Source organism: Cucurbita moschata, unplaced genomic scaffold (assembly GCF_002738365.1).
Source record: "Cucurbita moschata cultivar Rifu unplaced genomic scaffold, Cmos_1.0 Cmo_Scf00010, whole genome shotgun sequence".
Taxonomy (NCBI): domain Eukaryota; kingdom Viridiplantae; phylum Streptophyta; class Magnoliopsida; order Cucurbitales; family Cucurbitaceae; genus Cucurbita; species Cucurbita moschata.
In genome coordinates, this window is record NW_019268526.1 from 3460372 (window position 1) to 3476536 (window position 16165).

At 39.6% G+C, this 16165-nt stretch overlaps 4 protein-coding genes across 4 annotated transcripts; 3 read left to right on the forward strand and 1 right to left on the reverse strand.

The window, feature by feature from the left end:
* The first annotated feature begins 1019 nt into the window (after nt 1–1019).
* On the forward strand, nt 1020–6256 carry LOC111448530 (interactor of constitutive active ROPs 3-like). The gene is made up of 4 exons (XM_023088192.1): nt 1020–1348; nt 1997–2085; nt 3395–3560; nt 4556–6256. Exons 2-4 carry the CDS (start codon nt 2066–2068, stop codon nt 6140–6142), a joined length of 1773 nt encoding a protein of 590 aa, XP_022943960.1. The 5' UTR covers nt 1020–1348; nt 1997–2065; the 3' UTR covers nt 6143–6256.
* A 933-nt stretch (nt 6257–7189) lies between these two features.
* On the forward strand, nt 7190–8678 carry LOC111448962 (tRNA-splicing endonuclease subunit Sen2-1-like). Its single transcript, XM_023088766.1, has one exon. It carries the CDS (start codon nt 7274–7276, stop codon nt 8120–8122), a length of 849 nt encoding a protein of 282 aa, XP_022944534.1. The 5' UTR covers nt 7190–7273; the 3' UTR covers nt 8123–8678.
* On the forward strand, nt 8070–11657 carry LOC111448963 (40S ribosomal protein S23-like). The gene is made up of 5 exons (XM_023088767.1): nt 8070–8132; nt 10153–10313; nt 10874–11029; nt 11117–11243; nt 11320–11657. The coding sequence occupies exons 2-5, from the start codon at nt 10309–10311 to the stop codon at nt 11458–11460; spliced, it is 429 nt and encodes a 142-aa protein (XP_022944535.1). The 5' UTR covers nt 8070–8132; nt 10153–10308; the 3' UTR covers nt 11461–11657.
* Nucleotides 11658–14761: 3104 nt separating this feature from the next.
* LOC111448112 (dof zinc finger protein DOF5.3-like) lies at nt 14762–16072 on the reverse strand. Its single transcript, XM_023087530.1, has 2 exons — nt 15818–16072; nt 14762–15724 (listed from the first exon to the last, which is right to left on the reverse strand). The coding sequence occupies exons 1-2, from the start codon at nt 15842–15844 to the stop codon at nt 14981–14983; spliced, it is 771 nt and encodes a 256-aa protein (XP_022943298.1). The 5' UTR covers nt 15845–16072; the 3' UTR covers nt 14762–14980.
* Nucleotides 16073–16165: the final 93 nt, after the last annotated feature.

The following is a 16165-nucleotide window of genomic DNA, read 5'->3' on the forward strand; positions in this document are numbered from 1 at the left end:
CCTACATCTGCAGAAGCTGGAGATAATACCTCATCTGTGAACATGCCCATTTCCACTAGCACATTTAAACTTGTTATCCATCTAGGTCCTGCTGTAAAGGTAGAGCCAAAATCGACAGTGTCTTACCTTCAAATTGTATGATGTGAGATCCTACATCGATACGAGAACGAAACAAAACATCTATTAAACAGATGCGTTTTAAAATCTTGAGGGAAATTCTAGAAAAGAAAGTCCAAAGATGACAAAATATCTACTAGCGGTGGACTCACCATCGCCGTCAGCCCGTTACGTATCGACATCTCTCCCTAACATACATGTTTTAAAATCATGAGGTTGACAACGATACGTAACGACCCAAAGCGGATAATATCCGCTGGTGGTGAACTTGGATGGTTTTGGATGGTTACAAATGCCCTGTGCATTCCAAAAATAATGTTGCTAAAAACACCTTCAACAGCCAGGGCTCACAAGTAGAGACAAGCAAATTCAATCACAGTCTATCCATCCGTACAGTCTCAGTTACAGTAATGGATGAAGGCGAACCAGCCCTCAGGTACGCCTCAAGAACGATCAGCAAACAGATCGATGTAAGAAAAACGAATATTCAAATATCAAGCCTAAGACAGAAGACGAACCAAACTAAAACGCCAAAGATATTTCTCAGCATTGTACGATCCGACCATTATCGCGATTCAATCTGTTCTACTAGTTCAAAATCATAGGTTAGAATAACTTGCCTCGAAAGCCGCCGGAGTCTTCTTTGGCTATCGTCTGGAATCCGATCCAATCAATAATCAACCAACAAATTTGCAGCCATGATATGGTAAAGCCAATAGCCTCCAGAGCCGAGAGGCTGTTCTTGAAACTCTTGGGTCCATTTCAATCGATCGCCGCACCAAATCTGCCGTACCTAGCTATTTATAATTAAATTTTATATAAGTAACAGTAAATTTATATGCTATTTAGGTCGTTATTACTTGCATTATTTTTTAATTATATTCTTAAAACTCTCCATTTTCACTTTAATCACCTTATTTAGGCACGAATTCGAGTAGACTCCCTAGTGAGTAGCTCAAATGGCTCCATGATCTATCTTCTCCCTCGTTTCTTTGCGACGCTGCTTTGATTTCATATTTGGCGATGTTTCTTCGATCATATGGAGTGCACTCTGTTCATATAAAATATTAATAAACCGTATCTCTGCTCTGCCATGGACCTCGAGAGCTTGAAACTTGCAGGCTTTTGGTCTTTTCAACGCTTTAATAAAGTATATCAAAATCTCGTCCACTTCTTCTTCTAAGCCTTCTTCCACCGCACAAATGGCTGCTTGAATTCTCATTTCCTCCAGGTTTGCCATTTTCTCCTTCTCGTTGGATCTATTCGATGATACTCTTTTGAATTTACTGCAATTTGATTTGATCTGTTTATCGCGACATTCCTCTTGATTTTGAAGCATCATTTTAGGGTTTTGTTTTGTTATGTGAAAATCTTGGGGATTAGATATTTCCTGATTGTTCTGCATTTGGTGATGAATCGACAAAAAACAAGAAGTTTTGGGCAGTTTTTGTTTTCTTTTCTTTTCCCCACCTAAACCCTAAAAAAAACTCTTCTTTTCATGCGGCGTTTTCAAATTTCAAACCCTCAAAAACATTTAATTATTCATGCCCCTCTCTCCTTCTTTCACGGCCAAACTGGGAGGGAAGTTAACTTGAAATTTACCAAAATGCACCTCTATGGCAAGGAATTTACAGGTGGGGAAGGGCTATTTCTGGAACTTTACATCCGCCATATCTGTCGCTCTCTTGTAGGCCCTTGACACCATTACAGAGAGGGCCTGATATTAAAGAAGTGTGCTTGAAACCTGACTGAACTATTTACTTTCTCCAATCTTGCCTGTTCTTCAGAGTTCTCTGTTCTTTTTTGGTTGTGATATCAAAGGTTATTTCCACCATTTTTCTGACCCTCTTGGTTCCTCTATGAACACGATCTGTTGCAGACTTGCTTGTCTTGTGATATCTATAATCAAATCCATTGTGTTGACATCTTTTTTTCCAGAAAGGAAGTGATGCAGACTTCAAAACCCAGGTAAGTTCAAATCATCTTTCTGATTGTTCATTTTTTTGTTCTTCTCAAAAGGGTTCTTACATGGTTCTTGGTTGTTTCTGGAAATGGGTGTTACTGTTTGAAGTTGAATGTACGTTTGATCCAATTGTAGGAAGTTGGAGTTAATGGTAGTTGTTTTTCATTAGTTTGTTTGAAGTTGTTTCATTAACGTTCTTTTGATGATTTCAAGCATTTCGTTCTTTTTGTTTGTTTGAAGATGCCGCTCAATGTTGTACTTGTACCTAACACTAGTTACCCCGAAGCCCTTCCACCATCCAGCAGGAAGTAAAGACGATTCGTTGTCAATTTTGATTGTCTAAAAATTTCCTTGTAAGAGTGTAGAAACCTCTCTCTAGCATATATGTTTTAAAACCTTGATAGGAAGTCGGAAAGTCCAAAGAGGACAATATATGCTAGTGGTGGGCTTGGGCTGTTACAAATGGTATTAGAGTCAAGACACTGGGCGGTGTGTGAGCGAGGATGCTGACTGGCCTCCAATGGGGTGGATTGTGAGATCCCACGTCGGTTGGAGAGGGGAACGAAACATTTCTTATAAGAGTGTGGAAACCTCCCCCTAGCAGATGCGTTTTAAAATCTTGAGGGGAAGCCCAGAAGGGAAAGAAACCCAAAGAGTACAATATCTACTAGCGGTGGGCTTGGGGTATTACAAATAGTACAAGAGCCAGACATTGGACAGTGTGTCGTCGAGGACGCTGGCCCTTAAGGGGGTGGATTGTGAGATCCCACATTGGTTGAAGAGGGGAATGAAACATTTCTTATAAGAGTGTGGAAACCTCCCCTTACAAATGCGTTTTAAAATCTTAGAGGGAAACCCAAGAGGGAAAGAAACCCAAAGAATACAATATCTGCTAGCGGTGGGCTTGAGTTGTTACAAATGTTATTAGAGCTAGACATTGGGCAGTGTATCGGCGAGGACGCTGGTCTCCAAGGGGTGAGAGGGGAACAAAACATTCCTTATAAGGGTGTGGAAACCTCTCCATGGCAAACACGTTTTAAAACCATAAGAGGAAAGTCCAAAGAAGACGATGAGACAAACCTTCAAGAATCTTAATTCTCTAACAATCTCAATATATGTTCATCACTAACATCTTCTAACACACTATTTTCCACCACCATTCCGTAACAGTGTATCGGCCTAATATCGGGTTTTTATAGTCTCATCTCGCTGCCTGCTACAAAAAAAATGGTTGTCTTAACAGCATGTGATAGGAAAAAGCAGTGCTAAAACTTTTACTCCTACCTGAACCTGTTTGATATATTTTGATTCCAGAAGTTCATTGGAGGCACCCAAAAAGGTCTCTTTGAAGGCTGCTCGTCAAGTTAAGCCCACAGCAGTGAAGTGTGACTCCTCATCTTCTTCCAATCAAACAGGAAAGATATCCAAAGAGAGAAGCACTAAAATCGTTGGCAGGTCACCCAGGACTCCACTGTCAGAGGTACCCGATTTAATGAATGTTAAATGGTTTGGTTGAGTATAATATCAATCTCTTGTTGTGCAAATGATGATTCTTTATGTTTTCATTGATGTCTCTCCTTGATGTTGTTCCTGTGCATGTACGGATAAATTTGATTGGATTGAGGTAATCCAACCATTATTTAACCACCCAAACAATAGCTTCCTAAACTGTTCTGTTTGAATCAAGCTCTGTTCCAATAACATCCCAAATAATATGATCTTCATTGAATTATGTACTCTTTTGTGAATAAATGAAGATCTATACTATCAACTTGGTTATTATTGTGAGATCCCACATTTGTTGGCGAGGGGAACAAAACATTCTGTATAAGGGTGTGGAAACCTCTCCGTAGCAGACGTGTTTTAAAAACCTTGAGGGGCATCTCGAAAGGGAAAGCCCAAAGAGGACAATATCTGCTAGTGGTGGGTTTGGGCTGTTACAAATGGTATTAGGCTAGACACCGGGCAGTGTGCCGGTGAGGACAGTGAGCCCCGAAGGGGGGTGGACACTGAGCGGTGCCAAGGAGGATGTTGGGTCCTGAAGGGAGAGCATTCTTTCTAAGGGTGTGGAAGTCTCTCCCTAGCAGATGCGTTTTAAAAACCTTGAGAGAAAGCCCAAAGAGGACAATATCTACTAGCAGTGGGTTTGGGCTGTTACAACTGGTATTAGTCCAAATGTCGGGCAGTGTGCCAGTGAGGATGTTGAGCCCCGAAGGGGGGTGGATTGTGAAATCCCACATCGGTTGGAGAGGAGAACAAAGCATTCTTTATAAGGGTGTGGAAACCTCTCCTTAGTAGTAGCGTTTTAAAAACTTTTTAGGAAAGTCTGAAAGGGAAAGTCCAAAGAGGGACAATATTTGCTAGCGGTGGGCTTGAGCGGTAGCAAATAATTAGTCATGCTTTGTCGATCGAGTTTCATGACTTGTTAAAAAGTTGCAGTAATGTAATGTCTAATCTGTTTTTTATCTTGTTCAGAAGAAGTGCCAAACCAGAATATCCGAGTTGGAAGCTCAGATTTCTATCCTTCAGAAGGATCTTAAAAAGGAAAAGGAGCAACTACATTCGTGCAAGTCACGGAAGGACCGAGTCCGAGTAGATGCCGAGGTGTCCAGCGCACCGTCAAATGCAAAGGAGCATCGGCCATCTTCTTCCAAGCGAGCACAAGAAGATGATCAATCTCTGCACTCTACATCTGAGGTCACCGAGAAGTCGGAACCTGTCGACTCGGTCGCCTCAGCCATGGTAAACATAATGCAGCATCTTAAGATCAAACTTCAGGTAGTTGATGAATCCAAAACTTTTCAGATGAACCATGTGGGATCTGTAAATGAGAAGAACAGTAAATTGAAGAACTTACTGTCAGAAACTCTCTCCCTTATGGCAAGCATGAAAAACCAACTCCAAGATTGTGAAGTATCTGAAACTCAGGTCCAAGCACTTATAAGTGAAACTATGGCTCAAGTGGAAACCGCTAAAGAAATGGCGGAGTTGCTTGGATCCGATTCTACGAAAGCCTTTGAAGATTGGAATTCGGTTACTTTGGAGTTGGACGAGTCTCGGGAATACGTAAACTCACTCGAAATGCTTGTTTGTAAACTCGAACCCGCCCTTGCAAATGCTAGCAGAAAAAACTTGGAAATACCAGAAGATGAGACAAGGGAGTCAGAACAGCTTGAAACTGATATTTGCTCTCTGCAGTCAGAGGTCGAGCAGTTGAAATCCGCTCGAGAGGCTGTTGAGGTAGAGTACGAGGGGGAACAACGTCAACGTACGCTTGAACCAAGATCTGTCACAGAAGCTAAACATGTGAAATCTGATACGAACTTAAGAGAGATTGAACTCAAGAACGAGTTAGAGAAATCAAGAGTTGAAATAGACGAATTCAAGGCGAAGTTACTCGAGAGGGAAACCGAATTAAGGAGCATCACGGAAGAGAATTTGGAGCTGAGTTGTAAGCTCGAGAAGAGCGTATCGAGCCACAGAGTGTACGAACTAGAGAAAGAGCTGGAGGATTTGAAGAACTGCATTGCAGATTTAAAGACTAATCTCTTAGACAAAGAGACAGAATTCCAAAGCATATCAGAGGAGAATGAAATGCTGATATCTGAAATCAGTAAAAGGGACACAATCAAGACGAATGTAAAGGACGAAACGACAACCGAACTAGCTACATTGACATCGACAACAATAGATAGAGGCGCCCAAGCTAAACTCGGAATCCTTGCAGAAGAAGCTGATCGAAGCACGAGCAGGAGATCCATAGGAGTGGCCGAACTCGAAGCAGCACAAGCAGCCAATGCAGAAATGGAGATGGAACTAAGAACGCTGAAAGTGCAGTCGGAGCAATGGAGGAAGGCGGCGGAGGCAGCTGCAGCCATGATTTCGGCTGGAAGCAACGGGGTATCGGTAGGCAGAACGGGATCGATGGACAGCAACTACAATGGCATTACCAGTAAGATCGGTCCGCTATATTCGGTAGATTCAGATGATGATTTACTGAAAAAGAAAAATGGGAATGTACTGAGAAAGATAGGGGTGCTTTGGAAGAAACCGCAGAAATAGAAATGAGGATTGATTGTAGTTGTCATGTTTTTACCACGGCCATTTTGAATTCAGAATGCTATTATTAATAACTTATATGGTAGTAGTTAATGCACTCTCTTGACTCTTTCCATTCACCTGAAATTTGCTAGCTTTCCTTTTCTTTTCCTTTCCTGAACAGTTCGGTAATTCGGTAATCTTTAAGTGGGGAAGAGTGTCACAACTTGACTGAGAGAAAGTAGGTCGTGACTTCCACACATCAATATAGACAAGGGGCGACCTTCAAGTGTCATGATACGACCAAAGAGAAGAAAGTAGGTTGTGACCTCACACATCAAGACAGATAAGGAGCAGCCCTCAAGTAGAGCCTATCCAGCCACGTGAAGACCAAGATTGAGAAGTGTCATGATGCATCCGAGGAGAAAGTAGATTGTGACCCCACACATCAAGATGGATAAGGGGCAACCCTCAAATGACACATATCCAGCCACGTGAGGACCAAGATTGAACAGTGTTATGATGCGACTGAAGAGGAGAAAGTAGGTTGTGACCCCACACATCAAGATAGATAATGGGCAACCCTCAAGTAGCGCCTATCGAGCCACGTGAGACCTAAGATTGAAAAGTGTCATGATGAGACTGAGGAGGAGAAAATAGGTTGTGACCCTACACATCAAGATTGACAAGAGACAACCTTCAAGTGGTGTCTATCCAGCCACGTGAGAGTCAAGATTGAGAAGTGTCATGATGCGACCAATGAGTAGAAAGTAGGTTGTGACCTTACACATCAAGACAAATAAGGGGCAATCCTCAAATGGTGTCTATCCAGTCACGTGAGAGCCAAGATTGAGAAGTGTCATGTCATGATATGACTAAGGAGGACGGTGCATCATCTAACACACTAAAAATGTACATTGAAGTTAAGTTGAGACATATACATAGTTCAAGAGAACGAGACGAGATAGGGAAATTGACAAGTTTAATAATAATAATTGAATTATATCTCGATCGAGAATTAGGTTTTAATTTCAACCCGGTATTGTACTAAAAGAACCCTAGCCGTAATTTCGCTAGTTTTGGCAACCCTAGGCATTGGGCTGTCCAATTTTATGAACCGGTGCCAGTGGTTTGGTCATCGAGTCGGTCATTTTCATGAGCCAATGTTCACCTCAACTTGAACCGAGCAGGCCCATAACTCTTCTCCTCCCCCTCCTCCTCCTTCATCTTCTTTCTTATTCGACATTCGAACGCCGTCGATTTCACTGTTTCACCGCCGGAGAAATGGGGCCGAGATGGAAAGGGAAGGCTTCAGAAGCCAGAGCTCTAGCAGATCCCATGTCGAAGATTGTACTTCAGCTTCAATCTTCTCTGACACAGTCGGACGCGCAAGGATTATTATCTGGTTGTAGTATACTTTATCAAGCCGATGAAGAACAAACCGATCTTCTTAATCGCGCTTGTTTCGGCCGAACAATTATTACCGCCGAGAAGGATAAGCAATGGTTTCAATTCGGAATGGAGGAGGCTTTTTACTTGTCCTATCATTTGAATTGCCTCAAAATTGTCGATGGACAAGATCGTGAAAAGAATGTTCAAGAGCTGTGGCAGGATATGAAGTCGCGAAAGGCTACATTCCCTGAGTTTTACATGGCTTATCAACATCTTCGAATGAAGAATTGGATTGTGCGACCTGGATCTCAATATGGCGTTGATTTTGTGGCTTATCGTCACCATCCGGCTCTCGTCCACTCTGAATTTGCTGTTCTTGTGTTGTCCGAAGGAGGAGGCAGTAATGAAAATGTGCGATTAAGAGTTTGGTCTGATTTTTTATGCACAATTCGGCTTTGTGGAAGCGTTGCAAAAACGCTGCTAGTTCTTAGCGTCAATGATAATGGAAGCGGTTCTGTTTCTCCTTCTTGTTTGGACAATTACTCCATTGAAGAGCGCACAGTTACAAGATGGAGTCCAGAACAGTGCCGCGAAAATCCTGAAAAAGTGTGAAACATACCAAGTAAGATATAATTTACGCTCTTCTTTTGTTTTTTGGATAATCTCTGAGTGTTCTTCATTACAATGAAAATCAACTGTCTAGAGCTTCATAACAGGTCTAGTTTCAGATGGATTTTGAAGATGATATAATGTCATCATCATGTTCTTCCAATTACTTAGGAATTGCTAGAAAATACACATATTGTTCAGGAATTAACATGAGATCCTAGAAGTGACTACCAACAGATTATTGCTATACTCAAAAGTTTACTCTAGGCAGGATCTATTTGATCTTTTATTTATATTCTTAACATTTGAGTAAGTATCTAGCTCGATTGTGAGTACTCCTCCTGTACTATCCTTTCTTGGAGAGTTCATCTTTTGTTGATAGCTAGGTTTTCTTTGATTCCCCCATTGGAATGTGATGAACAAACAGTTGACTGATTGAGGCAACATTATTTGTCTGAGACATGTTCCTCCAGCTGTTCTTGGATCACCTCTACAAGTCTGGTACCCATGGTAAATCCCACATCGGTTGGAGAGGGAAACGAAATTTTTCTTATAAGGGTGTGAAAACCTCTCACTAGCAGATGTGTTTTAAAATCGTGAGGCTAACGGTGATACCTAATGGGCTAAAGCGGACAATATTTGCTAGCAGTGGACTTGGACCGTTACATTTGGTATTTGACTAACTATCAGTTTAAATTATCTCATTATATAGACAGAGCATCTGCATCTGCTACTCTCCTCGTGGAGAATCTGCCATCTTTCCTCATTTTTCAGGCCTTCTCTCTGTTGAGCCTCTTGGAGTGCATGCTGTGCTAGGAGTTGTATTCCCTAGAAGCCTCCAAGTATTTCCCGTGGTTGGGAAAAGACTTTCTAAATCTTCTTCATATTTGATGCTGGATTACTATATTTAGTTGTTGCTTCTACGCTCTCGAGAGACCTCTCTCAGAATGTATCGACAAAGCTAGAGGAACTACTGACTAACCAGATTTTGATTCATCACTCTAAATGTTACGTTGAACTCAAAAGGAATTTTTTTTTTTTTTTTTTTTGCATTATCGATGCTTATCAGCGATATTCCTTGGCGACTTGAACTAGATTTTAATGATAGTGAATTTGTGACGTTCAAGTAAATGAGAAGTACATGAATGAATCGAAACTATATCTTATAACGAAAGTGCACCTTCCTTTTTTTTGGTGGCTCAATCTTTGAATTTTGTTAAGAAGCTTATAACTTAACATGTTAAAAAGATTTATGTTGGTATAAGGTCTCGAATTTTTTTCAAAACGTGAACCTCTCCAACAAGGTATGTTTTGCAATTCCATTGACTCTAATTCCTATCTCGGCTTCCGCTTAGTTTAATTAGTAGCGGGTTTTCCACCAAATTCAGAGTTTTTTCCCTTTATCATGATTCACACTCGGGGAAAAGGAATTCGAAAAAGACAACGAATAACATATCTCTCATCCATAAGCTTATTGTGCCGATGTTTGCCCTTTAGAGAAACACGAAGGGGCTACGAGCTGACCTAAAAGAATCCTAGCTAGTTCGTGATGACACTTTTCATTCAGAAATTCATTCTAACGAGTAGGTTTTCGAGCTTTTGACAACGAGTCAAAAGTTTTAGTGAGCACTTATCATTCAGAAATTCATTCTAACGAGTAGGTTTTCGAGCTTTTAACAACGAGTCAAAAGTTATAGTGAGCAGTTCGTTCAGAAATTCATTCTAACGAGTAGGTCTTCGAGCTTTTGACAGCGAGTCGAAAGTTTTAGTGAGAAGCCCTCTCCTATTATTTTCACTCTTCTCTCAATTGCCAAGAAAAAACAGTGTTGAAGTAGTGCTCGAGATCTAGGAGTGTAAGCAGTAGAAATTGATTTCACAATTAATGAATGATCTTCTAGTCAAATTTAGGGAAAAATCAATTTCTTCCGTTATTAAAAATTAATATTTTTATTTATTAATTTGCAATTTACAACGAGAAATCCTCAAAAAAGAAAAAAGAAAATTAACAAGGCGATGCGGACGTGGCAAATTAGTTGTATTTCAGCGAGGATTGGCTTAGCGAAGAACCTCAGTATAAAAGCTACGCAACAAGCCTAGGGTTTCTCATTCACAGACGGTGCGGCGGCCTCATCAAACCAGCATCGTCTCTACCGGCGTACTTACTTGAAGATCCTCTTCTCGCACTCACCATGGGGTATGTCCTCTTTCCATCCTATTTTGGTGTTCCCGAATTGTTTATCGAGATGAATGTTCTAGGGAAAGAAATAGACAATTTAGTCGAGATTTGCTTGGCTTTACTGGACCATATCCATTTAGAAGATCGAAAAATAGAAGTTACTCTGTTGACGGGAGTCGCCGATTTATTTCCTTATTGTTTCGTTACTATCGTTCTACATGTGGGAAGAACAGTAGTTGTATCTGGCTTAAGGTTGTAGGATACGACTGTGCGCCTAACTTTAATATGAACAAGTTGGTGGCTATGATTCTAGCTTAATTTAACGAACTTTTCCTCCATTTTGAACAATCAATGTCGTTTCTTTACCACTGGAAAGGTTGGCGTTGCTTGGTACAAGCATTCTTGATGGTATGAACATCGTTATGACTTCGATTCAACTGCTAAATGTTTTATTAGTTAATAGCCTTAAATCTAGAGGCAAAATTGACGAGGCTTTCAGGGAATTGGGAAAATGGTCTATGTTCTGTGCAAATCTGCAGCTGAATTCTCTTTGTTAAAGTAGTAGTAATATCTTACAGGAAAACTCGTGGAATGGGAGCGGGTCGCAAGCTGAAGTCCCACCGTAGAAGACAAAGGTGGGCTGACAAAGCGTACAAGAAATCCCATCTTGGAAATGAATGGAAGAAACCATTTGCCGGATCTTCCCATGCCAAAGGCATTGTTCTAGAAAAGATGTAAGATGATTTTATTGCTGCTGTTCTTTTCTGAGGCGTAATTAGCAAAATTCCATTTAATAAATAGTTTTCTGGTGCAATGTGCAGTGGTATTGAGGCTAAGCAGCCTAACTCTGCTATCAGAAAGTGTGCTAGAGTTCAGCTTATTAAGAACGGGAAGAAGATTGCGGCGTTTGTTCCGAACGATGGTTGCTTAAATTACATTGAAGAGAATGTAAGTATTCGAGGGAAGCTTGGGATTTTCGTTACTATTATCCTCTATTTTACTTAATATTTATTGGCATGAACAGGACGAGGTTCTCATTGCTGGATTTGGTCGAAAAGGACACGCTGTCGGTGATATTCCCGGAGTCAGATTTAAGGTGGTGAAGGTTTCAGGTGTATCTCTTCTTGCTCTTTTCAAGGAAAAGAAGGAGAAGCCAAGGTCTTAAGCTAAGGTAGATTATGTCTCCATTTTCTTCTTTTCTGGCCAGAGACAACTAATGAGACAACGAATCACGTGTTAAGTTAGATTATCGGGTCGGGTGATAGAAACTTTTGCACTGCAATTCTATTGTTGAGACTTGATTATCAAGCATGATTTTCTTTGCAATGAGAACAGCTTCTGTTATTGTGTTAATTTCAGGAAGTTTTGTCGTGGAATGATTCTGTTGATTCTATAGTGAATGTCTAGTCTAGCCTTTTCACTTCCATGAATCATGGGGCTTAATAACACTATCATATGCTGTCGATTCTTCTCTTATTTTCAGAGATTATTAAATGGGTCAGAGGATGATAATCCTACAAGAACATAATCAATCATGAAATGGCGCTTTCATACATCCTTGATTGGATTGCTGGGGCAGTACTAACTTGGTCAGTCTTGTATTGCCTTTGTCTTTCCTGAACCACAGCTATAATATGGTTGGTAGTGAAGGGCTTGGTTCTAGGGTTCGTCTTAAATGCTTTGTTCAACCACACATGCCGCTTGCATATGTATGTTCAATCGTCTACGACACATTCGACTCACCTCTATACTAGACCAAGTCATTTGGCTCGACCTTGTCTCTGTGCGGGGCCAAGGTCTCTCAATACAACATCGCATCTCATCTTGTCATCTTGATCCCCATCGATAGGGTCCATATATCGTCGGCCACCATAACTTGTTCAGTCATGCCATCGAGAATGGGTCCACATGTCGTTCATCTCATCGAGACTGCTCGTACACATCCATCCATCTGGGTTCTATCGAGGCATTGGCCCTCTCATGCCCATGTCATGTCATTTACAGATACCGTGCCGAATAGTGGGTGTATGTAGCAACCTCCAACACACGGTCTGGGGTGCAACACCGGCACACCCGTGCCACTCGGTACTATCCTTGAAAAACCCATTTCTAAGGAAGTCGTTTGAGACATTCGTACTCGGTACTATCCTTGAAAAACCCATTTCTAAGGAAGTCGTCCGAGACATTCGTCTCGGCATGCTCGCCTACTCTGACACAGTGCCACAAAGTAGCTCACTTAGGCCACGAGGTCCAAGTACACTCTAAATCAACAATTTTAAATTATTTATATTTGAAATTTTATGACTGGTCGACTATTGGAAATGGTTGGTGGTGTGGTGTGGTGTGGTCTTATTGCAGCGGAGGTATTTTGGTCCTTTTTCATTTAGTCCAAAAAATATATATATATTTCCAATGAGACCCAAAACAAATATTATAAAAACAATAATTGTTTTTTTTTTCTAAAATCAAGCGCCTATAAAGGAGGAAAACATAAACACAGATTATTTTATTAATTAATTAAAAATAATTAGATTGATTTTTTTTTTCTATTATTAGAATCAATTGCAATTTTACGTCATAATTATTTTTCATTTATTAATTAAAAAATAACCTCAAAGATCAAGTGCTATTCAGAGTAAACGTACAAGAAATCTAGAAACTAAATAAAAAATAAACTCAAAAAAGTGTAAAATTTTAAAATTTAAGGAATAAATGAAAATTAAAAAATAATTTTCCTATAATTTTTTAAAAGTTATCCTGTAAAAAAATTTTATTTTAAAAGTTTTTTTTTTTTTCTTTCCTTGGTGCAAATTGATATGAAGTATTTTATGATGTCTTGCAAAAGAGCTCTTTAAAAAGTAGTTTTAGAGATAAAAGTATAAAGATATTTTTTTAATAGTTTTCAAATAATGTTCTAAAACTTTATCCATGTATTTCTTCAAAAATATTTATTTCCATAAATTTTACATAAATACATATTTATTTCTATGATTTAAAGTTAATTTCAAGTTGATCTTCAAAATTGTGTTCCCATATTATATTAAAATTTTGGCCGAGTAAAAAAATAAAAATAAAAACCGAAGTTTTTAGGTTAGTAAAAAATTGTTTAAGGACAATTTATAAAGTTAAATCAAATGATTATCTTAATTAGCGAGTAATTAGGGACATGAAATAATTAAAAGACTAAAATAATTGGCAGTAATTATAAATAAGATCGTAAAGTCTAAATTAAGAGGTAATCATATATAAAAGTAAGATTTAAAAATTAAAAAATATAATATAAAATAATATTCTTTTTTCTTATTTATATTTTTTCAATTTTTTTGTAACAATTATTTTTCCTTTATCTCTCATCAAATTACTTGGATTAAATAAAATTATAAACCAACTCACGGGACTAATAATTTTCTAATCCATAATTAAGAATTATTATAAAAAAAATAACACAACTAATCAGTAATTATTATAAACCTTAATCCGATTTAAATAAATAAATAAATAAAGGCGCGGAACCCGATACCCATAGCGGGCCTTTCAATTAGTTTTATCGTATTCAAACCTCGAAAACCTTGTCATCTTATTAGCGGTAATATGGGCGGATAGACTCTGCAGATCCATTCTCGGTTCAATCTGAATAGGCAAAGAGCTTCACTCGGAACTTGGAAGATTCCGTAATTTGTCGTGGAACAGGAGCAGCAGCCGCCTTTCTCCAATGGCTTTGCCGCTTTCCGCCGAAGATCTCTGTAAGTCATTGTTATTGCACACTACATGTTTGACGAAATGCCCCATCAAAAATACATACAGTTTCAGGCACGCGTAATTTAATTTTCAAATCAAATCAAACTGTTGACTATTCTCTCACGCCCAAATCTTCTCCATTGGATTTGTCTGCGAACTTGGAGAAAAATCTACCCTGAAATCGGTGTTTATTCTTACTGAAATTCTAACCCGTTTGGATTGGAAAGAGACCCTGATTGTTTCTACCGACCCTTGTGAATTATTATAAAATAATTCTGCCACTAGGTGGGTTTTAATATTGGGGCTGGATTTTAGAGATTTTAGAGATAAACCAGCAGTAATCATGGCAGAATATCTTGAAAACAACACTTATTAAAAATGCAAAGTTCTGTAGCAGCCACCCTTGTTGTACTTACCCGGCGTTCAGACTACTGCCTAGATTATGAAATGTCATCTTCAGTTTGGATATGGTTTCAAGGAATTTTAATTATTGGTCTCTCTTCTTTTCTTTTGTGTTTAACTTCAATTTCCGCTGGGTTCTGTTGATTCTGTGCAAAAATTTATATTGTTGGAAGCTTGTAGTTGCTAGTTAAGCATATGTTGATATGTACAAACGAATGGTATTAGAGTCAATTGGATAATTTGAGAAGCTTAGAACAGCTTGAAATGACTCTGTTTTGTTGTTCTTTTAAACCATGTAAGTAATCCACGGGCCGCTTGAAACTGTATTAGTTGTAAAAGCATTAGAAATTTATCAAGATCTCGAAAAAATCACATTAGGATGAACAGATAAACAAGTGAAAGAAAAGAGCTTATCCAAGTTTAACTTTGCTTTCTCTAACCAGAACACTGAAATGACTAGATCAAAGGTTTGATAAGATCAAAATATTACAGGGAATTGAAGTACTTTGTTTAGTTATATGTCAAAACAAATCCACTCCGAGGCCTTACATTAGAGGGCTGTTGAGAAGTCCATGCCAAGATGAAGCAATTCCATTTCCATTGAAATTCCAGCCCTCTCTTCCAGAATCAAGATCACCCATGTAATTCCCATCTCCATTACTGTTGAGCTGCCATGGAAATCCCCACAAAACCATATTTTGATCTCCATTGCCAACCATCTCTTGCTTCATTGCTGTGGATGCAACAGCGCTGCTGTTATAATTTTCAAAATTAGGGAACCCACCATTTTCAACCTCCCCAGAGTACAAATTCTGAAAGTTGTGGCTATCAAAAAGACCCATCTGCTGCCTATTAGATTGATGTTGGAGATTAGCAAATGCCAGACTTAGATCAGTGGACTCAAAGGCTAAGGATGCCGGAAGATGGGTATCATTGAGAATTAAACGGCTAGAATTAGCAGCTTGATCATGAGGTCTCTTAGAAGAAGGAGATGAAGAACGTGAAGTAGAAGGTGAAGGTCTTTTGTTCTTCCTGCAGCCACCACCCACAGGAACATTTCTTAGAGTGCCCCCTTTGGTCCAATACCTTCTGCAGGACTTGCAGAAGTACCTAGGCTGGGAGAGACTGTAGTTATTGTAGTAGCAGAACTTAGTGTTGGAAGAATCACATCTTGGGCAACGCAGAGCTTGCTCAGGCTGTGGCCTCATTGGCTTTCTGTTCTCTTGCTGTACTTTGGGACATGATATGGCTAGCATGTTCTCCAGTGGTTGGGGTTGGGGTTGAGTTTCCTGAAAGTGAAAGTAAACACATTTAGAGTTAAGAAAGGGACATGTAGAGAACGGTAATGAAAGATGAGGAGAAGCTATGTCTCATATGCTTACTTGGTGTTGTCCACTTGAATGATCCATTCAAGTAACCAGCAGAATGAATGAAGTTTGAAGACAGAGACCTTTGTCTTTGCTAGAGAGAATGAGAGAGAGAGAGAGAGAGAGAGAGAGGTTTGTTGAGGATGGAGTAAGGCAGGGAGATATATAGAGGTATGGAAGGAACAGGGAACACCCCCAATACAGGGAGAGAAGGAGAGAGAGGGAGAGAGAGAGGGGCAAGGGGCAGGCAACCTGATCTCATCATTACTGTCTCGATATCAGTATCTGGTCTGGAAACGGTTTGAAATGAGGCGAAAGGCACAGGAACCCAGAATTCTTTAGATGGGGGGGGGGGGGGGGGGG

Coding starts and splice junctions, on each gene's coding strand:
- LOC111448530 (XM_023088192.1), top strand. CDS start 2,066: ATGCAGACTTCAAAACCCAG. Junction 2,086..3,394: donor ATGCAGACTTCAAAACCCAG/GTAAGTTCAAAT, acceptor TTTTGATTCCAG/AAGTTCATTGGAGGCACCCA. Junction 3,561..4,555: donor CCAGGACTCCACTGTCAGAG/GTACCCGATTTA, acceptor TATCTTGTTCAG/AAGAAGTGCCAAACCAGAAT.
- LOC111448962 (XM_023088766.1), top strand. CDS start 7,274: ATGAGCCAATGTTCACCTCAACTTGAACCGAGCAGGCCCATAACTCTT.
- LOC111448963 (XM_023088767.1), top strand. Junction 11,030..11,116: donor GGCATTGTTCTAGAAAAGAT/GTAAGATGATTT, acceptor TGCAATGTGCAG/TGGTATTGAGGCTAAGCAGC. Junction 11,244..11,319: donor TAAATTACATTGAAGAGAAT/GTAAGTATTCGA, acceptor TGGCATGAACAG/GACGAGGTTCTCATTGCTGG.
- LOC111448112 (XM_023087530.1), bottom strand. CDS start 15,844: ATGGATCATTCAAGTGGACAACACCAA. Junction 15,725..15,817: donor ATTCAAGTGGACAACACCAA/GTAAGCATATGA, acceptor TTTCACTTTCAG/GAAACTCAACCCCAACCCCA.